Source organism: Sesamum indicum, linkage group LG15 (assembly GCF_000512975.1).
Source record: "Sesamum indicum cultivar Zhongzhi No. 13 linkage group LG15, S_indicum_v1.0, whole genome shotgun sequence".
NCBI classification, from domain to species: domain Eukaryota; kingdom Viridiplantae; phylum Streptophyta; class Magnoliopsida; order Lamiales; family Pedaliaceae; genus Sesamum; species Sesamum indicum.
This window is the reverse complement of record NC_026159.1, coordinates 2,964,703-2,987,051: the sequence shown is the minus strand read 5'-3', so window position 1 is coordinate 2,987,051 and position 22,349 is coordinate 2,964,703. Positions and strand designations below refer to the sequence as shown.

Genomic DNA, 22,349 nt, shown 5'->3' with positions numbered 1-22,349 from the left:
TAACACATCCCCATGTGCAAGCGGTACTTTTTTTTTCAATAAATGGGTGATAGTGAATTTAACTTGAGGACTTCTTATTTGATCCGATTTTGATATCATGTTGCACTAACTATCTGATTAGATGTTTAAATAATCATTTTATATTTAATTTTTCTAAAAAAGTATATATAGCTATATATAAATAATAATGACTTTTAAAAACTATATTTAAACCACACAATACTGAGCAAAATCAAGCACAAACGAATACAATAAATGTAAAATTAAAAATTAAAAAAAATGGTCTAAGAAAATCGTGAAGCATGACCAACAAAAAGATAAAAATAAAAATATTATTGTGTTCGTAAAGCCAAAATTCAAGATGAAATAAAAAAAAAAAGAGAGAGAGAGTTGACCTATATATATATATAGGGCTTAATTGTAGGGGTTTAGAAACAAGTAATGTTGTGTCAAAGTGTGAATAATAGGATTAAATTAAGTATTGAATATTTCCATATTCGCCCATATTGATATAGGATATTTTTTTTATGATTAAAGCCTCTAAATGTACGCACGCCAAACGTTTAGCGGATAGCTGTCACTGTCAACTTCGCACTCTGGCTCAAGCCGCTGCTACTGCTAGATCTGTCTAACGGGGCCTTCAAGAATCCCGTCACCGTTAACCGAGTTGTGGGCTGTGCCTAATAAGAACCCATATCTGAACCGTTGGACGGAATTCTCCGCGCATAAGCATCATCATCACCACCATCACTCACTGTCACGCTCTCCTCTCCCACATGCAATTCTCTCTCTATAAGAAAAATTTTTGTAACAGAAAAAGCGCAGCCAAAAGCAGATAATTCTCCGGGTCTCCACCACCGCACGGTACGTGACTGCGGAGAGGATGCGTAAGAGGAATTGCAGGAATTAGTTCTTGAGTTCTTAGAGTTATCTGTATATATTTTTGTAATACTTGTGGTGTTTGAAGTTTCTATAATTTGTGATAAGAAATAGTTTGAATTTCGAAAAAATCATCGCATGAGAAGGTGTCTGAGTAAGTGAGGGATCAGGAGAAGTAGCAGTGATGGAAAAGGCGCCGGCTGCGTCCGGAAGAAAGAGAAAGGTTGTCTTAGGAAAATTGGAGCTCTCGACATCCTCAGTTCAGCTCAAAACGCGGCGTTTAGCATTCAGCTTCTCCGGAGAGTTCGGGAAATTCGTCGACGTGCGAGAGCGTTAGTTCTGGTCATGTTTTGGCATCCTGTTGTTCAAGTAGCAGATCGAGTGAGCTGGCTAAGGAGAGTTCGAAATTCGCAGATCTGGAGGTATATATATACTCGTGATTCTGAAAGAATTGAATTCCATCCTATATGTCACTCTATTTAATTTCTACGGAAGTTCCATACAGCGGAATGAATATCGTGTCTAGAGCTTTAACTATTCTATAAAATTGATGTGAGTTTTGAATTTTGAAATCCTTCTTCTCGGATACAGCAGGAGAATGAGGCGACTGTCGAGTTTTTCGCAGCATCGGCTGGCCATTCGGTGGATTTCAGAGTCAGGTAAAATATAATAATTGTTTTTCTTCGAAACTAAATGTGATGATTCTTCATGACACGTCTCTTCAATTCAAATTTAAATCTCCAACAATTGAATTATTTTTTAACCGCTACGCTTCTTCTTATAGCTGTATTTTTCTTCAGCTAAGAAAATTTCACGCGCACTCTTTTTCTCTCCCCCTCACTTCCATGCCATGAATGCTGGTACTGCTTGTCCTTTTCCACGAAGAGTAGTTAAGACGTCATATTTTTTCAGGGGAGAGAATACGCCATTGAGAGAGGTTCAAACTGAGTCTGGCGAACTGGAGTCCACGGCGAGGCCACGGCAGTCGAATTCTCGCCGTTGTTCCACGGCGGAGAAAATGCCAACCACAGCTGAACTTGAAGAATTCTTCGTCGCCGCTGAAAAGAATCTGCAGGAACAATTTATTGACAAGTAGCTACTCTCTCTCTCGTTTAAGTACCAGTAAATTATTACCCACAATTATTTAACCATAACACCATATTACTGAATTTGTATATGCGTATGAAAAAATGCAGGTACAACTATGACATAGTGAAGGACGAGCCATTGGAGGGGCGCTACGAGTGGGTTCAAATTCAACTGAAGCCATGATGCAGAAGAAACGTTCACTCTTTAGGAAGACCTAGCTAGCTGCCTGATTATTTTCTCCTGGAAGCTGATCAGTCAAGTGAATAACTAGGTATTAGCACTTAGTCTCGATCGTTCCACTAATTTAAAGCTCAAGCTCTAGCGATTGAACTTCTAGGTAAAATTTCTGGTTTTAGATGAGATGTATAGCTCGCTGTCGTTCTCTATTTCCCTCTTCCAAGTTTCTGCATATATATTCTGCAAGTAGCAGTGTGACTGTAGCGAAGAAGAAAATTTGAAGAAGCTTTTCCTCAATAGCATGGTAGATTATTATTTCGTTCCGACAGAAATAGCTTCTTTCTGGACTGGGGTGGAAATCAAAGAAGAAGAATTGGCGAATAAGCTTTTTCTCAGTAGTGTCGTGAATTACTTATCCAATTCTGTAAGAAAAAGCTTTTTTCTGCAATGGGATGGAAAATCAATCCCTTTCCGGGGGGAAGATTGAAAACCAAGCGCATTCAGTAGAGCTCTATGTTTTAGTTTTTAATTTTCTTGGGTTTCTTTTCTTTTTCCTCATTTCTGCACTGCAGTCCTCAGTACTCTGATGCTTGTACTATGCCAATCATAGTTTTCCCCTGTAACTGTAGTTCCAGCTATCCAAAATTTCCACTTTCCCCTAACCTTATAGCATCACTGTGTGCAATTAATTTTACCCTTTTTCCTTTTTGACTTGTTGGTTGTTACTAGTAGTTAATAAGTCAGAAGAAAATAAATTCTCTGAAATTGTCAATTGGCATAAATGTCAACTGTAACAGCACAAGCAGTTTTTGATCTATGGTACTTATAAAATATGCCTGTGGTTTGGAATTTTGGGGTGACAATTGGAAAGAAGGCAGAAGAGAAAGGAAGTTGAGAGACGGTATGGTACAAAACTACAGATAAACAGGGCTTGCCGTGTAAGCTACGGACACGTGCTGAAGATTGGGAAAGCTGATCTGACCCCATGTGCCTATATAGTGTGTGGTGGGAAAATTTTCTGGAACTTCTTCAATCTTCATTTCTTTAACCCCACTTAGGTGATTATTTTTACTTGGATTCTTTTCTTCTATTGCCACATTGTATGTGACATACATGTGTACATTTGTGTGTATGAGTTAACAGGGTTTTGGGGTGTGCTATTCTTGCACTAAAAAGAGCAACAGGAACAGGTGGTATGGAGATGATGTGGTCCTTGGTTTGCCTTTAGTAAATTGGTTCATGAACTTAGAAGAGAAGTCTACATTGGTGGTAGGCCGACCCTTCTTACCCGTTATGGATGTAGACATCTTCTAGCCCAGCCCCAACTACTTGATTCCCTAAGTTTTAACTTCAAGTGATCATCATTTGGAGCTTTTCAGTAGCAGAAGATATTAGGACTCGTTTGTTTTTAGGGTTAAATGCATTTATTTATTGTGTAGTAATTCGAATTATTTAGCGCTTTCATCCTTTTAATTTTTTAAGGTACTACTTTAATCCTATATCTTTTTAAATTTTGTAATTTTAATTCTCTTTTTTTAGCCAAAGTTCATCCCATCATCAAGAAGGTGGCAGATCAACTAAGGTTGAAATGCCAAAGGGAAATTATTTTCGATTGTTGAAATGCTAGAATCTGGAAATTAAGCCTCAAATTAAATAAAACCAAATTTTTGTCATGACACATATAACAAACAGTATTGATTGATTCAGGACAATAGAATTGTGGATGATAGTAAAAGAATTAGTACTTTCTGATGTACTTTATTTATGATGTATTATATAATAAATACTATTCAGTGAAAAAGTTATTATCTGCATCATCCCAAACAAAAACAAGTACTTTAAAACGTGTATATATGAATGGAGTACCTATACAATCAGTACATATATGCCTCACTATCCTTTTCAATCCAATGTGTCAATCTTCATGAGCACCTTCTCATTCTATATATACTATTTTCCTCCATCCAAAATCAAAATTTCAGTTGATATTATTAATTAATCAAATAATTCAATGATAGATTGGGATATGAGACATAAATTAAAATATATACCAATTTTTGTGGTGTAGCCAATTAACTATTTATAAGATAGTTAAAATATAAATGGGAGAGAGGGATTTAGAATGTAAAATATCAAAGAAGATATATTGGGATTTGAGAGGGAACCTTTGTCTTGGTTGGATGGGGTGTGGGGGTTAGTGTGAGAGTGAGTGATAATGATTAGGACATGTTAGAAAAAGAAAGGAGGGATCACATGCATGAGGAAGGGGAGATTCTAGGCATCTTCCCATGGATTCGGGTGCTAGGCTAGTTATCGCCCTAGAACCATCTTTCCCCACGTAATTATATATACTATTATCCCCACCCATTTATTTAAAAAACTAGTCACTACTAACTACCATCTACAGTTTTAATTCTAACTCCACAATTAAACCAAGTTGCAAAAGATGATTTTCTACCCTACGACAGAAATAGAGATTGAGTGAATGTTGGGTTTGTTTTTTCTACTCTATTTCATTTACCAACACTCGATTGGATTATATTTGAATGGACTGTATGCAAGTGTCAATTATCTCGATGTCCGTTCCACTAATATAACCTCGCATACAAAATTTACAAATATTGAGAAACACATACACAATTTTTTAAAAACTTAATTAAGAATCTTAATTGTCTCCTGTGGAAAGAATAAGAAGATGTCATTTTAATTATTTTTATTTTCTCATGGTTTATAAATGTTTAGTATAAGGTGGAGTATGAGTGTAATTGTGGCACATAAATGTTGCAGTATTTCCTGGTCTCACATGCTAAGATGTTGCAGTCGGGAAAATTGGCACACCTCCCATGTGAAGGAGAAGGCTGCCGATGATGATTTCCGGGTAAGGCTGATTCCATCACTGTACTGAATTAATGATTTGAAATCAAAAATATATGAGAGTTTGAATAATTGAAAGGGGCACTAATGGATTTGGGGATCCCAATGAGTGCAAGTTAAGTAATTAAACTGATCTATATTTATTGCTTGATCTTTTCTTTAATAAATAAATAGATTCGCATCCAATAGTGGAAAATAGCGGCTACCACAGCTTTGGACTTTTTGGGTTCTTGAACTACATTTTTAGCAATGCCCTACATACTATATATTCATCATCCCATGCTCTCACATATAGATACAGCCACATAGCTTTAAAAAAAAAAAAAAATTACATTGGCATGAAAAAGCGTACTCATCTTCCATGTCTCATGAACGTGTCTATTAAAAGCGTGCTTTAGGGATTTAAACGACCCTCTTCCTTAATTAAACTTCTTCGATCTTGGACAGTGATTATTATCCCGTATTTTCCACAATTAATTCTTGTTTTCTTTTTTATAATTACTGTAATTAATTATTTATCAGTTATTATATTTGTCGTGTAATTATTTTTTCATGTAATTAATTTTGGTGGAATTGATTTACTTCAAATTAAATTTTCACTACATGTAAAGCAATTTTAGTGGTCACTAAAGCATTCTTTTTGGATACGGAGAAGGGCAAACAAAATTTACTTGTCCTCTTGGATTCATAATAATACCAAAGGTCCCACTTAATTTAATTGTTTTTGTTAGAATACGATGTGGTAGCCATGGTGGTGTCCTTTTATGTCCAAAATGCTTGTCCTTTACATATATATATATATAGTATTTGTGCTACATGTATTTACGTAAGTTGAGATCAATGTTTAATATTGCACAAAAATAAACGGGACTTAATTTAGCTGGCAAAATTAAAGTCATATATGATAAAAAAATCGTGAATTTAAGCTCTCGATATAGAAGAAATCAAGCATATAACCTCCTGATATAAAATGACTCGTCCTTACCAATTGAACATATATGGTTGGGAGATAATCACTTACTTGTGTTTGTATTGTTCTTGAATTTTCATTATGTATATGTATAATTTAAATACATTCTTCTTGACAGGCTACACACCACATGTAAAACAAATTTCCAATTTTTATGTTTATTTGGTGTTGATTTTTTTTTTTTAAGAAAAAAATGGCATTGGTAATTCTAAATCAACCAACATCACACAATACATCAATAATTATAAATCAGTCAATAAATACAAAGTAAACAAAAAAACAACGTACTAGATTTATTAAAAATAGATTAAATACCTATCATTTTGTGATTTAAACTCATAATTTTTTAATTGTAAAACCTTAATTTCATCATTCAAGCAAAAAAGATCATTGCTATATATATGTATTGGGTGTTGATGCAAAAAGCAGAAAGTGTAGTAGATTTATAATAGGTCTATTGTATTGGTGGGAATTGGAGTAGTCAAAGAAATGTAATTTGGACCCCTTAAGAAGCTGATAACAATGTCACGGTGGAATTGGTCCATCTCATCCATATCCAGAATGAGGGCTGACGGCGCCAGGCCCAAGCCCAAGACTAATCCCAACACTTTGCAGGAAGCTTCCCAGACGTAATTTCATCGCAGTAGGCAAAGTTGAAGTTTCATAATTGTAAAATTATGAGTTTGAATATCAATTACTTATAAAATTAATTATCTATTTAAAAAATAATTTTTAATTAATTATAAATTATATCTAAATGCCACCAATTCGTGAACTTTTTATTTATTTTAATTGTAATTGATAAATTATTTTTTTTTTATTTTTTCAGATAGAAATAGTAATCACGTATTCTATCAATGTTTGCATAAATTGAACAACTGATCGATTTATTAATATAAATAAAAATTATAATAAATTTACATATAAAAATAAGACAAACATTCACATTCCATATTATAATTATTATTTTTCTACACGATTGGATGTTACCTAAATTCATGAATTTTTTTTAAAATAAACAATTTATTTCAGAATACAATTTGATTGGCTATGCAGAAAAGACACCTGGCGCCAACATTTTTGACGATTGTCAATTTCTTGATTGGCTGAGTGTTAACTTCAAAGCACATTGGTCAATACAATTAACTCTAAAAAAAGATGGAATTTCAGACGATGAGTAAATTGGAAGAACTAAAAAAAGAAACAATCACATTCCTATTCAACTTTGATCATGACAGTTTACAGACAACTTCCATGCTCATGTCTTCACATACTTACAACACCACATGGTAAAATTCTAACCTTGATCGAACTTGTGCGAACCTAAACTAATTAAACGACAAGTGTGATACACATGTCGTGCTATAAATGCACAGAAAATAACCAATCACATGACAAATGCAATATATTTGCTCTGTGATTGGTTTGTTTCGGCCAATCCTGATTCAGATTAGAATTTTCCCATAACATAAAAGCTGATGCAGGCATTCCTCAGGCATACAGGAGGTGAAATGCCGTAAATTCCAGCACCAGCCAAAATTTCTATGTACACCTAAAGTCTCCCAATTACAAAACAATGTGTAACCCATTGTATTGCCAAAAATAACTAAATGTACAGAAATAACTCAGAGAACCTTTGCCTAAACAATCTCGACTGAAGCAACTGACCTCACGGACATCGATCTTGTGGAGCTTTCCTTTGCTGTGGAAGACATTACAGATCTTGTGGATCCGTCCTTTGTTAGAGTATAAGCAACGGGTTTTGAAGAACTCTCTTTTCCCATGGAGTAATTTATCAGGTCCTTTACTACTTGCCGGTATCTCCTCCTGTATGTTGGAAACTTTGATACACTTCTGGTCATGCCCATCATCCTGAAAACACACAGCGAAATCAGTTTTACTGCATAGTTGTATTTGTGGATGCCGCTATCTTTTCTTACCAACCAAGGCCTCAAACTCTTGGCTTTGCAGAGACTTGCGACTATAAATAGTATCTAGGATGTTCTTACCTACGACTGATGCCCTCAATTTGAGCAGCTCGGAGAGCGTCTTGAGGGACAAGACTCCCATTTTCCCAAGACTTGGCACGTTCCTTGTTGTTTCCGAAAAGCATCACTTTCTCAAGGTACTGTATTTCGCCTTCTTCCAACTGGAGGGCTCTGATCTGCTCTTTGAGGACCATCACAGGGTGAAAAAACCAGTCCAACAATCTGTCCTGAGGTCTATTCAGATGGTTAACCTCAGTCCCATCCAAAAGAATTAGACCGTTGGATCCAGCTTTGATGGAGTAAAGAAGAGTGTGCAAGAATGAGAAACAAGGCAATCCAACATCAATAATAGGTGCATCATGTGCATGCTTTGCCTTCAGCCAATCAGACAGGTCAGCCGGTGTTATCACACCTGCGTCCAATAATTCCCTTCCCCTTGCCTCGCATGATTTCATCGTACTTCCCCATATCTTTTGCATTTCCGACAATGAGTATACATAAGTATTGAAATCTTCTTAAGCATATATGATTTGTCGAAGAATATGCTTTATCAAATATGATGTACATACCTGCACCATTTTCACCTCCTTTATAGCCTCTCTAACGGATCTTGATGCTGTTAGGCTCGGAACAAGCATTCCAGGAGCTTCATGAATGACAGCACCAAATCTCTCGTGTAATGACTGATTTCGGCTAATAGTGGTTTCAGATGAATTGGATGGTTTTCTCTTCCTGTAGCGTGGTCTGATTACGAGCAACATAATTAGTGCAATTGAAGATTAAAAAACACCAAAAGAGACGAAACTAGAACCTATTTTTAGGTCTACCATCACTAAATTAATAAATTACTTTGGAAGAATTGAGCCCTCACGAAGATAAAGCCAGTCATTTGTGTACTCATCGAATTCTGCTACCATAGCAATCACATAAGCAACACCTCGACGGAAGGATCTTTCCTACATCAATACAAACCGACAGGTAAAATGTACAGTAAGTGCAACAAATGTAATGAAACACAGGTAGCTACATGGATAGAATCTAACCTGATACACTATTATAGATCCATATAACCCAATGAAAAAGCTGGTGAAAATAGCCAGTAAAATGCTGCCGATAACAACAAGCGGCCACATAAGGATTGTCAAACCAGCAATGGGAATGCAGGCAGTTTCTAGAAACGGGCCTTCCCGGCTGATTAGATCATGTAGTAGCCTATGCCACCCCTTGAACAGCATAAATGGACTCTTTACTATGGCAATAGCTGTGTAAAGAGGAATTTCAACAACCAGGCCTATCAGGCCGACAATTATGCATGCAGGCACGTGAATGAACCTGGACGATAGTTTCACAAAAAGTAAGTTCTGGATAATACTAACAGCGGAATTCCACGACACAAACTTAACAATCTAATACTTCGCAATCAGGGGAATCTTGAAAATGAAGCTTCATTAATTTTCACGGCAGCCTGTTATGAGGTTATCAAATGATTCCAGAAACAAGTTAACTGGACTAGTATCTGATGTTTTGAATATCTTTTGCCTCTACACAGTGGGAGCAAGAGAATTTATGACAACATCAACACCAAGTGAAGTTACCTAAGAGGTTGAAGCTCATTGGAAGAAGGATTTTCACGCAGCTCCTTCAAATAGATTGGGTAAGAATGATAACACAAGTCGGCAAAATCACGAACCACAGTACAACTACCCTTGATAGTTCCCCACGTTCCGTCCTAAATACCACATCCCACAGGACGACAAAAGCAAAGCATGTATATCACAACACTGGTAAAGAAAAGCAGAGCATAAAGTGCCTAGTTAAAATTAAGAAAAAGAGGTTTGAGTTATATTTACCACAATGCAGTGGTAGCATTTCTTGGATGATTCTTCAAGTCTGAAGGCTTCAAAAGATGAAACCCAAGGAGTGAAGAACCCATATCCAACTCCCACAAGAACACTACCAGCTATGCTAAGAGCCAACCAGATACCAAACAAAGCAGGCAACCCCAACAAGATTGCAACTTTAAGTGGTGCATCAAACCTATTTGTTCTGTTAACATCAATTCATCCAAGAAATGCAAAACCCATGTTAAATTTCAACAATCAAATTGACCACTAAATCAATATAACCAAATTCTTGAAGGAAAACCCAAAAATAATTACTTGATAAGGGTATAAACTGTCCAAGCAACATGAGCAGGGAAAAGGCCTAAAATCACCCCTAAATTCCCTATAATCAGTATCAAACCAGCAATTGGACCAACCAACAAACCTGCATCATTCAAACAAGAACACTTCTTCAACACACAGTCTTTCAATCACAATGATCATCAAGAAACAACAAGAATTCAACAACCAAACAAATCAAGAACCAACTTTTAAGGGCACCAAAGCAGAGCACAGAGCAAAATGCTAAAACCACATAGATGGTCTCGACCCAATCCTTCAAGCTACGAGACATGTCCAGGTGCAACAAACAGAAAAGAAAACAGAGGTGAAGAAGATACTGCAATCAAAGCTCCCAAGAAGTCTGAAAAACTGAGCCCGCAAATAATTCAGGAGGAAAAAAAAGAAGAGATTTTGTGTGTCAGAAGTTTCCAAGAAAAGGACAGAGATGAAGAACAAAGAAGACCCATAAACCAACAAGAAATATACAGCACTACGCCATCCAGAAGAAAGATTCAAAGGGGCATTTTAGTGTATGTATGTATGTATGCAGTGATGTAGCTGCCTTATAAGTTTCAAATTTTCAACCCTGAAACGTGACAATTAAAATATCTACTAACTTTTGTGTTCGGGGATCAAATGACTGACTATTCTTCAACACCATGTTTATTTTATGATTATTTATGCATTTATTACTTATATTATGTCTGCATTTTCTCAATTATATTGTGAACATGATGACTGGATTTGTCAAAATTTTGTTCTTTGATCAAATTTTCGAATTATGTAGTTTGTGAAAATATTTAAAAAAATAAAGATATTCACTCATATGAAAATAAACATAAAAACAAATGGATGCTGCTGATTGGTTCCAACACGACATAACATATTTATATACACACACCCAAATACACGTATGTGTATTTGTTTTTTTCCGTATTGTTAAATTGAACTTTTATTTTATAACAACATTTAATCTCAATCAATTTCGTCACTTTTTTTCTTAAACTCCATGACTATTTTCTCCTCTGTTTTCCTCATTCTTGAGACTATGTGACCAAGTACTACAACTATCATGAGAGAAATTCGTAAGATTGGAAAATCTGCATTATGTTTGGATTTGTGTTTTAGTTGTTTTGTTTTGTGTTTTGGAAATAGAGGGTGAAAAATAGAGATAAGTAAGTGTGTGTTGAAAATAGATGATATGTTTGGATTTGTGTTTTGGAAAAATTTAAAATATTTTAAAATATGTGGTGTAGGTTTGATGTTGGGATTTGGGAGACAAAAATCACTATTCATTGTCAAATCATATATTTTTATATATAAATATGTATATATATTAATATTTTATGTTTAATGTTGTACTTTTGGGATACAAAAATTACTGTTTATTGTCAAATCATGTCTGTTTTATATTATGTATATATATAAATGTATATATATATATTATATATAGAAAGTTGAAAAACAGAAAAACACGCAAATAAGGTGTAAAAACACAAAAACAAACATTGAGTGTGTTTTATCTTGTCTCGGGAATTGCGGAGTAACAAATCCAAACAAAGCCCTGATGTCGTCAAACAGAGGTACAGGTAACTCACACAAAAAGAATAGCACTGGATTGCAGCTCCGGATTGTACATATTTGACTCTACGCTTGTTGAGATTGTACCTTGAGCTTGCGGATGGGCTTTACATCTATCAACTGCCGTGCGGTCCAAGCAGGCAGCTGCAGCCCCTTATAGTTTTTTTGGTCAAATTAGCCACATATATATATTATTAGATATAAAATAATAATAATAATATAATAACATGAACATAATATACTTCAATTGACTTGACTATTTGTGTCCAATTGCAATATCAATCATTGCGGTCATGTACAGGAAAATTTCTTGTCGTGCTATCCAAGTTTTGGCTTTATTATATTATTATATTATATAATATATATCTCCATATTTGCAATTTTAATGTGAAATATTTATATAATTAAAATATGAGAAATTTGATAGTAACGTGTCCTTAATTAAAAACCTAATAAGAACAATATTAGAAATGTCTGGTTATAGATTTTAAGCCATATAATATTTATGTAATAATACAAGTTGTATATTTATTACATACGATCTAAAGTGTAAAATTTAACCCACGTAAATATATATAGTATGGCGATTTTGTCTAATATAAAGTTTTCAGATTTGTACGACATCAATTCAATTAAATAATTAATATACGAACACTAGGGTTCGAAGGTATTTGACAGTAAAAAAACGGTGTATGGGCCTTTTGGTAAATTCCATGAGTGTTGGGTATTGTTTCCACACTGTGTGGATAATCTAAATTAAGGTATGCAAAATCAATTATTGACGTAATTATAAATATCATTTGAATTTCTTTTCAATGTCAATTTGTAACGAAAATGTACATTAGATTAGTGACATGACATCAGAAATTTTTCTGACAATGACTCTAAAATTTAAACTATTATTATTCTTTTAGGAGAAAAAACTCAAACTTTTAACTATTTCCCAATTTTATGTATCATTCTCATCGAATGGGTAAGTGTCACATTCCTAAAGACTAGCACCACCGTAGCCACAGGGCTTCGGACAAGAGTGGGCTGTCTATGGGTCCTCATGCCCTACCCACTTAATTTATCATTCTCTACACCTATTATATATAGCCCCGTTTTACTCGATTATTTGATTAAATCCGTGATACTATAAATTTGACAAAAATATATAATTAAAAAAAACCAAAAAATTATAAAATATTTATATAATGTTTGGTTTCAATTTTGCTTCATTTCCAAAATGGGCCAAAATATGGACAATGTTTGCCTTGATTTGTTTTGGAAGTTTTGATGGTGTTTTGAGATGTTTTGAAACAGTGCCTCTTTTGTTTTTTGTCAAAATAAGTCTACACTAATTATAGGCCCTATAAATAAAAAAATTACATTCATACTCAAACATATATATAAATATATATAAAAGAGACATGATTTGACAATAAACAGTAGTTTTTGTCTACTACTAAACAATATCAAACATATCATACTTATTCTATATTATCTCTAAAAACAAATCCAAACATACACACTATCTATAACAAATACTTATTTATCTTTGTTTTTTTCTCTTTATTTCCACAAAGCACATCAAAACAAATTAAAAATGAAACCAAACATAGTGTTATTTTCTAGGATTAATTTTGAAATTGAGCCTATAACTCAACCCACCTCAGGTGGTGGGATGAGTTTTTTGACAGCAAATTAGCAGCAGCTTGCACTCCAAAATCGAGCTCCTATACCGTCATGTAAACGGCCTACAGGCTTTATTAAAAACTTTATAAACTCAAGTAAACATGGTCCGTAGGATTGCATCGTCAACGTGATCTTTTTTATTTAAATTAAGTTTAATGGAAGTAAATTAATTACATCATGCAATCGGTCATTTTTTAGAAAATTATAAATCTAATTAGGCTCGATTTGATATATAATTTTCTTAAATAAGACTTTAACCAAATTATAAGGACATGTTTATTCAAATATGTGATGACTGTATGATTGAAGTGAAGTTATACTTGTGATATGATTATAGTAATGCGATGGTATTCACAATCAATTCAGAACAGTATTTGGCATTTATTATAATAACGGGATATGCCGTAAATATTGAGCTAACCTAACATGCCTTGAGAGTCGAAAGTTTTGTATTTAATATTTTATAGTTATTAAAATTTGATTCAAGTGACAAAATTGAACCTTTTAATTCTACGTAGCCTATGCAAGTATACATGTATTTTGTCAACTCTCATTGCTCTTCAATTCTATAATAAAATGTGATGAATATACTAGTGATATTAAATTATTTATGAGGGTATGAAAATAATTTTTTACACTTAAAATACGTCATAAAAACGCACATTTTATCATAGCCTAAAATTACATACTCCGTTATAAATACTCAAGTCATTATTTTTTAATGTAACGATTATTCATATTTTGACAAGATAATGATGAACCTAGTATTATGGGCCCGTTTAGCTCGTGTGATAGGAATAGATATGATGAAAAATTGAATAATTATTAATCCTATCTTGCATTATATGATGTTTGATTTGTGGTATTGCGTGCGAGATATCTCATTTGATAATATAATATGGTATTTGGTTGAAATGATTATATCGTATGATTAAATGAAAAAAAAACTATAAAGGGTATCTATTTTTAAGGTATTTATAGTTTTATATTGTAACTTGTGAATGATTTAAAAATAATTTTTAAAAAATATTAAAATTTTTATTGAAATACGATTGCTTAAAATAAAATTAATGTACGACATATTTCCTCGTTTTGTTTATAGTTATATAAAGTCGCAGTTGAAAATACGTATTCAATTAAGTAATTGATGATAAAAATTCAAATATTTTTTAAATCCAAAAAAGAAAGAAGTAATATTTTTACTATACTTTATTATTAAATTATTATTTTATTCATCGGATTTTGGCTGGAGAAAGATGAAAGGAAATGGGAGGAATAACCATCCGTTAAATCGTGGAGAGAAGAAAGAGAAAATGGGAGAAAGAGTCGAGAGAGTGGAGATGAGGAGAGAGAAAGGAGAGGGTCCAAGGGTAAATTAGGCAAAAAAAAATAAAAAATCTGAACTCGTAAGATTACTTATACTAGTTAAATATGCTTGATTCATGATATTATACATTGCGATTGATAAAATTGGGCCTGACATTAATATCGGGCTCTAATAATATAATCAAATATGTAATTAAATATGATAAATAATGTTCGTATAATGAAAAATTTTGTTGATAGTAATAAAAAAATTGACAAAAATCTATATTTACCATCTATTGACATGTTACTGATTTATCACAAAATAAGTGAATATTTTTATGATCAAATTACCCTTATACGTCTTTACACATTAATACATGTGATGATGTATATTTTCACCAACAAAAATACTACATTATGTTAACATAAAGCTCGGGGCCACGAATAAAATACTTTTTTTCATTATTTTAGACATGGTTACATGATTAAGATGATCTTTTATTAATTACGTGTTTATGAGAAGTAAGTTTAAATGCACGCCCAATTTTAGTTTTCACATTAATTTCAACTTTATTTATAAACTATCACGATAAAAGAATAAAAATAAATTATTTTATTACATTTTATACGAAGCTCACAATTTTATTTTAAAAGGCTTCTCGTTATAGCAAGTTATGTTAACGAGCTAAATTGATTTCGAGTTGAGTTTAATATTTTATTATAAAAAAGTAAACATGTCAAAAATTAATTCATTACATTTAGTAAGTAAAATAAAAAGGTGTGAAATAAGTGTTTGATGATAAATTATTAAATTTCAAATAAAAAAATAATCGAAGATGAAGAAGTGTGATTTTTTATTTTTTTATTTTTCATTTGGCTAAGAACAATAGACTTCTCACTCACCCACCGAGCGAGGCTGCCCCGCTCACTCTAACGTTAAAGCGCTGCGTAATCTAAAATCCCGAAATTGAAACGTCCGTATTTCATTGTTGTTTCTTGTTTGCATTCCAACATCCGCACCCGCCGGGCTTGTCTGATTTCTGAATTTTCTCTACCCTTTTCCTTCGCTGCTCCTGCCAGCTATCGATTTTTTCTTTCTTTCTTTGCCTTTTTCTTACCAGTAAAAGAGAAATTAGGAACCCTTTGTACTGTAAAACCCAGAAGAATCTGTGTGCTTCATTTCGCTCTGGCTAAATTCTCGAAGAAATGAAACTGAAAATAGTCCACCAAAATCAAGAAAGTCGCGGAGGAGAGGAACAAGTGATGAAAAAGGAAGAGTTGGAGTTAGAGCAAATGGAGGAGCCCCAGATTCATGTTTCGCCGGAGAATGAGTCCACGAAGGAAAATTCTCCGCCGCCGGAGCTTTCCCCCATTTCTGGTTCTCACCCCATGCTTATTTCTGTGAGTTTTCTGTGCTTGGGACATGTGAATTTGATGGTTGTGTGGGTGTATATACTGAATTGATAACAGATCTGGTCTGTTGTTTTTAGGGCAAGAGGAGGAGGAAGCCGAAGGAGCTGATCGACGAGATTTCACCTGTTATTAGAAGGAAGAAGAGGAAGTCCTCTGCTTCCAAATCTAAAATTGTGAGTTTTCCCCTTTCCATTTGTTGAAAGTTTGTCTGGCTTGTTCGACTGTCCAGTTGCTCTTCTTCTAGTGCGTTGGAAAGGGATGAAGGTTAAGGCTTAAAGCAGGGTTTATGGCGTGCTAAGTGCTAAATTGGCAGACTGGTTGATTGTATTAGGGTGTATATTTGGGCTTAGGCTTCTCGTCATTGCAGGATTTTGATAGCTTAACTTCTGTCTGGTTACAGCCTTCTCTTGACTAGTGTTAAATGACTAATATGGTTTTGGATCAATGCTGCTTCATCCTGGTGCACTCATGTTCAGTTATGGCCAGCTGCAGTGAATAGATATTGTACTGTCCCATTACTAACCTTCAGTGGCAACATCTGGTGGAGTTGTGACACTTCAAATTAATACCTTAATGAGATGGAAATGATCGGTTCTGCAAGTGCTTTCACTGCAATGCTCATTAAAAGTTTAGTTTAAGGTTGCACTAAGCTTTGGAGAATACTGTGGTTTCCACGGGGGATGACGACAAGGATTTTATTTGACTGAAAAAGCACTATAATTGCTTTTGGTTTCTGAGTGTCTTGGATGTAGAAAGTTCCTATATGTCAAGAGTGTTTTCTGTTAAATCAATGGCTTGTTGGGGTTGAATTAGCAAGATGGCAACTCCAGCCAAAGTTAGGCTAAAAAGAAAAGAGAAACAAAAGTGACCGGCAGGGATGTGAATATTATTCTGCACAAACTCCTGCAGCCAATATTGGCTATAGAAGAGCCAACCTCTATCTAATCTACCCTACAACCCAGGGAAATTTTTTTTTAAGCTAGCTTTCTTATTTTCCATTGTTAGGAATCCACTCTGGGAACTTCCTTTTTGTGGCTTGGAGTACAAGTCGGGATATTAGTCAGATGTTCATGAGCAATGCATTAACCTGATGAATTGCTGGTTTTTGTTTACATGCATTGATGGATTACAGTTGTCAATTATGTTGGTTGTTGATGTGATTTGCTTCAAAGTTTGTGTTAATCATGCCCTATAATTTCTTGATATCTGCACTTAACAAATGGATGTGAAATTTATTGGCCAGGGGACACCTGATAGTGGAGGAACATTAATGAGGTTAGTTCAACATATAAAACTACATGAACTTATATCTGAAAGATATTTCTGCAAATACTTATGACGTTGACCATTTCCTTTGAAGCAGTAAAGGAAATGCCACAATTAGTGGGTCAACTAGTCCTGTCCAGTTGAAGTCGCCCACCATGATTCGAGCAGAGGAGGTTCAATTGAGTTTGGGAAATGACCATCCTACATTTTTGAAAGCATTAGTCAGATCACATGTCGCCAGTTGTTTCTGGATGGTACGTGTGGAGGGATGTTATTATGCCTCGAAATTTTATCTCGACCAGAGTTGTTGGGTGCATTTTCACCTTCCATTTAAGAACCATTTGTCTGCAGGGTCTGCCTGTGCCCTTCTGCAAGATACATTTACCTATCAAGGACGCTACAGTTATTCTTGAAAATGAAAATGGTGAAGAGTTTCCAATTAAATATATTGCACATAAGACGGGTCTAAGTGCCGGATGGAGAAAGTTTGTTGCTGGAAACAAATTGCTTGAAGGAGATGTTCTGATCTTCCAACTAATTGGGCCTTGTGTATTTAAGGTGATGCAAGCAAACTTGTTTTACTGGGACTTCATTCAGTCAATATTTATACATCATGAATCATAACTTAATTTTAGTACATGAATTGCTAAACTTATTTCCAGTAAGGATTTTTCAATGCATTATGTTTTCTTGTCTAACAGAGTTGCTTGAACCACCACAATGCATCACACTAACGTACTTCAGTATGTAGAGCGAGGAATGTGTTACTTTGTACATAGACCAGATGCAAGGGAAATTGTGGAAATCTTTGTAAGCTACCAGTCTCCACTTGTAAAAAAATGTGTTTCTTCCCCACGTTCCTCACTTCCATCCAATCACATTCTCTACCTAATCCTTACCCATCTATGCATCAACAGGACTGGCATCACCTCTAACTCTTTCCTGTACTCTCAAATTCCACTAGCCTCTCTCTGCATGCAGATTGCATGCAGCTTAACATATCATGACAAAATCTCTACCATTCATCACCCATTCCCCGTCAATTGGCCTCCAGTTCATGAACCTCTCCCCATCGCCCCCCAACCCTCTTCCCTTTACCACTCTTAAGTCCTTTTTATCCAAAGCTACCCCTACCCATCTTCTTGATCCCATCCTTTATTCTAAATGAAATTCTTAGTTAGTCTTTATCCCTCTATCAGGGTGAAGTAAGCCACTCCATTGTCCTCGCGTGACGAAGAGCCATCTTCTTTTGTTTTACCAATAAACATAGCAATCATCTTCTCATGTACTGGCACTGTGGACTGGTCACTGCTGTCTTAGACAAAAAGAATAAGATCATAGGTGTTTTAGGTAAATTACTTAGGAGAAATCATAGTGTGGCTGACCTGAAATCCAATAGTTGAAAGGAATCCAAAAGGAGAACTGTTGAACAATGAAAATGTATCTTGACCTAAAATGGAGATTTTGAGAGTAGAATGATGAATTCTTTTGTCAGTCTGCATTGTCTCATATGAATTTCAGATTTGCTACATGTTAATTTTAGCAAAAGAGTATGCTCCTTGAGTAATTAATTGCACTGGAAATGCAAATTACCTGTCATTGTACATGGCATGTTTTCTCCTAGATAATACTTCCAACTTTGACCTGGTGCTCTTGGAGCCAAGTACTACCGATCTGTTTCAAGTTGTGAAATTCTTTTGCAGGACAGTTTTCCTAATATTATGTGCTCATTCTGTAGGTATACATAATAAGGGCAAATGATTTGACTGAGGTTGATGGTGCTCTTAGCCTTCTAATTTTGGATTCTCAAATAAAGCAGAATGATGCTGGTTAGTTTGGTGGGCCAATTTTCTTTTAATTTGTTCGGAGCATCAAATGCTTTCGCATGTGCATGGTCCAATGTTCTCATTTTTTGCTTTTGTGGGTTTTAATAGTTGAATAACTTGATACTGTGACGCAGAGGGAACTGTGGATGCACAAAGCAAGAAGAGACGTCCAAAATCTCTTCCCTTGACAGTTGTGCAGAAGAAGAAAGAGAAGGAAGAGCCATTAGTGCCCCAACGTGGACAACCAGAGGAACAGTCTGGAAATGACAGCGATGAGGTTGCTTCTGAAGTTTTGGAGGGTACCAAGTTCTCTGGATCTTCTTTTCATTTTAAAGATGTTAAAAGCTTTGAGGAATTTCACATTGTGGTGAATGGTGTATGCATCGACTCTGAGCTCCCTGAACACATTCGTCGAAAGTACTATGAACTGTGCTGCAGCAAGAATGCATTTCTTCATGATCGTGTTCTTCCAGGTCTCTACAGTAAGCTAGCCGCTGGTATGATTGTTGAAACCATCAACATTGCTGATGTTATACGAGGTTGTAAACTCAATACCCCAAGGAAAGATTTTGAAGTCTGGGAAAAGTCTCTGAGGTCCTTTGAACTTCTCGGCTTAAATGTGGGATTTTTACGGGCTCGTCTGCGTCGGCTGCTTAGCCTGGCCTTTGACACAGAAGGTGCCTCAGAGGTAAGAAGGTACTGGGAAACCCAGAAGGAGCAAAGTCGCACTGAAGAGGAGATTCAAAAACTTGAGGCGAAGCTTGTGGAACTGAAAGAATTGTCTGCAAAATATGGTCATGAGATAGAGAATTTGAAGACTAAAGCAGAGAGCTATGAGCTTAAGTTCCAAGAAGAGGTTGATGCGCCTTGGTAATATTTTCTTGGATGTGTAGAATCTTTATTTTGTTTCTATTGTGATAGGAGAAAAGGGCATAATATAGCTAAGTTTTCTTCTGCTAGTACTTTATCTTTATAACCAGCTTAATAGGGATGACTTGTTTTTTAACCATTAACTCTCTTGTCGATTTTGAAGAGTATCTAACTAAATAGAACAAGCTGACTCTTAAGTTGCTGTCGTGCACCTCTATTATTTTGTCTTGCTCTATGAGTCTAAGACAACTCTCTGCTCACCCAGTTGGTTGTCGCTCTCCCATAGACCACTGCCTAATTAAACATTATTCATGTACAAACATTTACGCCTGAAATAGGAAAGATTGAGATTAAGGTGTAGAGAAGGGAGCTCTCGAATATGCTTCTGGAGGCAATTTGAAGTTGCATCATCTTGTATGTCTTTGCGGAGTCCCAGAAGACAAGACATTCAGCTTCTGTTGGTGGTATTCATGGCCATGTATTCCTTTTCTTATTGAAGACGATAGTGGTAGCCAAATGCTTCATATGGTGCCACATCGTGAAGCCGGATGGTTTCTAAGTATTTGCAGGCCAGCTTACTGGTGGTGATCTTCTGCTTTAGGGAATATAGGTATATGCACAAAGTTAAGGGTTGAACATGTCTGAGGTTGGTTTAATCTATATAGAGTCCTTTCCATTTTCTCTGTTAATATACAAATGAATGCCTTCTTTTCAGATCGAGTTCTTTTCCGTATCTTGTTCTTGTTTTCCTGGTAGTTATGTTGAAGCCCACCCTAATGGGAACACCAAGTCTTGAATCCTCCTATTTTTGGGGATTGTGGCAGCTAAATCATCCCTAAACCTGCTCAGCCCCTACATTCCCATGCGTGCTTACTAGGGGCATGCTCAGACATGCTTGCTGTCGTCTGTTAACTCGCAATGCTTAATTACATTGCGGACAGCAGGCGACGACTCGCTCGTTCTAACGGTTGTAACTTGTAAGAGTCCTCGAATACAAACTAAAGTTTAAGGTTGGTTTGTACATAAAATTTGTGGAGAGAGGAGACATGAATTGTGTAGAAGATAGAGGGAGATGGCAGCAGAGAACGCCGTAGGGAATTTCTGACGAAAAGGAGAAACTGGATTCCAGAGAGTACTTTACTGCCACCTCTCCACATTTATATAAGGATGCCCATTTGCAATTTGTCAGATGATTCTTTCTTTTTTCTTTTTATTATTTTCTCCTCTCCTTTTCAATCTTTGTTTTTTTTGTTCTTGTTCATCAACGTGATGCTCTGCCACACGCACCCAGCTGTGATATTAGCTGTCATCTTGACCGTTGACTCTCACGACACGCTCCTTCGCCCCTTCTTCCTCTCTCCAGTCTTCCCACCACTGTAACTTCTATAAATTGATTTTATAATATTTGGTACTAGCCTTAATAGTTTATGTATGAAAAAAAATATTAAGGATTGAAGATAGCCAATTTATAATATCAAATCAAATTTATTTTATAATACGTCGATGAGACTATAGTAATGACAAGACATTTTCTGATGATTAGATTTCTTTATAGAAATGACAAGAGTTTTTTTGATGATTAGATTTCTTTAGTTGGAGTAGATAATACTGATTTTAACTCAACCCGTCTCTAGTAAAAAGATACAAGGGCAAGAAATAATGACCCAACATTGCTCTTTGTCTTGGTAAAAGGATCTTTTGTGATGCGGGTTAGGTAGAAATATTTGATAGTTGCAATCTTAATTGTCTTGAAGTAAAAGATTTATGTGAGGGTGGCGTGGGGGGGGGGGGGGGGGGTTTTTTTTCACAAAAGAAAGAAAAAGACAGACAAGTCTTTTAGGTGGAGAAACATAGGAGGAGTTGATCTTGACAGAGACTGAGTTATGGAACTATCAATTGCTCAAAAACAGAGGAAAGTGAGTTGTGAAAAAAGTGACATGCTTTGCCCATAACAGCTAAACAACCAGTAACTTCTACAAGATTACAAGATTGAAAACTCAGACAAACTACAAACAAAAACCCCAGAAACAAAAGAGATAATAAAATCTCAGCATCTCCACTAATACAATTAGATTACTACATCATTAATTAACCCAAACCTCATCTTAAAAAACCAGAAGTCTTCCCCCAAAATTTTCCAGCCAGACAGCCCTCTCTACAAACCCAAAGTCTTCACGCTTCTTTGGCTGTTAGTCAATCAACAAAATCCTGCAAGAAACAAAAACCCTAAATCCCACAACAACCAAAAAAAAAAAAAAAAAAAAAG

General features: G+C 35.2%; 4 protein-coding genes across 4 annotated transcripts in view; 2 read left to right on the top strand and 2 right to left on the bottom strand.

The window, feature by feature from the left end:
- Window positions 1,044–2,807, top strand: LOC105177633 (cyclin-dependent kinase inhibitor 1). Its single transcript, XM_011100850.2, has 4 exons — window positions 1,044–1,301; window positions 1,471–1,538; window positions 1,680–1,971; window positions 2,076–2,807. Exons 1-4 carry the CDS (start codon window positions 1,225–1,227, stop codon window positions 2,149–2,151), a joined length of 513 nt encoding a protein of 170 aa, XP_011099152.1. The 5' UTR covers window positions 1,044–1,224; the 3' UTR covers window positions 2,152–2,807.
- LOC105177632 (uncharacterized membrane protein At3g27390) lies at window positions 7,182–10,699 on the bottom strand. The gene is made up of 9 exons (XM_011100849.2): window positions 10,350–10,699; window positions 10,137–10,245; window positions 9,828–10,023; window positions 9,573–9,706; window positions 9,021–9,309; window positions 8,827–8,933; window positions 8,547–8,721; window positions 7,999–8,447; window positions 7,182–7,861 (listed from the first exon to the last, which is right to left on the bottom strand). Exons 1-9 carry the CDS (start codon window positions 10,432–10,434, stop codon window positions 7,630–7,632), a joined length of 1,776 nt encoding a protein of 591 aa, XP_011099151.1. The 5' UTR covers window positions 10,435–10,699; the 3' UTR covers window positions 7,182–7,629.
- LOC105177631 (B3 domain-containing protein Os01g0234100) lies at window positions 15,608–20,285 on the top strand. The gene is made up of 7 exons (XM_011100848.2): window positions 15,608–16,109; window positions 16,199–16,294; window positions 17,365–17,396; window positions 17,485–17,641; window positions 17,739–17,945; window positions 19,126–19,216; window positions 19,348–20,285. The coding sequence occupies exons 1-7, from the start codon at window positions 15,915–15,917 to the stop codon at window positions 20,085–20,087; spliced, it is 1,518 nt and encodes a 505-aa protein (XP_011099150.1). The 5' UTR covers window positions 15,608–15,914; the 3' UTR covers window positions 20,088–20,285.
- Window positions 22,131–22,349, bottom strand: part of LOC105177630 — a 1,147-nt gene continuing 928 nt past the window's right edge. Inside the window, exon 2 of the mRNA XM_011100847.2 lies at window positions 22,131–22,291. Coding sequence (XP_011099149.1) covers window positions 22,277–22,291 — 15 coding nt within the window. The 3' untranslated portion in view covers window positions 22,131–22,276. The remainder of the gene's footprint in view (window positions 22,292–22,349) is intronic.

Excerpts from the sequence above, each read along its gene's own strand:
- LOC105177633 (XM_011100850.2), top strand. The coding sequence starts at position 1,225 with ATGTTTTGGCATCCTGTTGTTCAAGTAGCAGATCGAGTGAGCTGGCTA. Across the intron at positions 1,539-1,679 it reads TCGGTGGATTTCAGAGTCAG|CTAAGAAAATTTCACGCGCA; the intron begins GTAAAATATAAT and ends ATTTTTCTTCAG. Across the intron at positions 1,972-2,075 it reads CAGGAACAATTTATTGACAA|GTACAACTATGACATAGTGA; the intron begins GTAGCTACTCTC and ends GAAAAAATGCAG.
- LOC105177632 (XM_011100849.2), bottom strand. The coding sequence starts at position 10,434 with ATGTCTCGTAGCTTGAAGGATTGGGTCGAGACCATCTATGTGGTTTTA. Across the intron at positions 9,310-9,572 it reads AATGAGCTTCAACCTCTTAG|GTTCATTCACGTGCCTGCAT; the intron begins GTAACTTCACTT and ends ACTATCGTCCAG. Across the intron at positions 7,862-7,998 it reads ATTGAGGGCATCAGTCGTAG|GATGATGGGCATGACCAGAA; the intron begins GTAAGAACATCC and ends GTGTGTTTTCAG.
- LOC105177631 (XM_011100848.2), top strand. The coding sequence starts at position 15,915 with ATGAAACTGAAAATAGTCCACCAAAATCAAGAAAGTCGCGGAGGAGAG. Across the intron at positions 17,946-19,125 it reads TTGGGCCTTGTGTATTTAAG|GTATACATAATAAGGGCAAA; the intron begins GTGATGCAAGCA and ends CTCATTCTGTAG. Across the intron at positions 19,217-19,347 it reads AATAAAGCAGAATGATGCTG|AGGGAACTGTGGATGCACAA; the intron begins GTTAGTTTGGTG and ends ACTGTGACGCAG.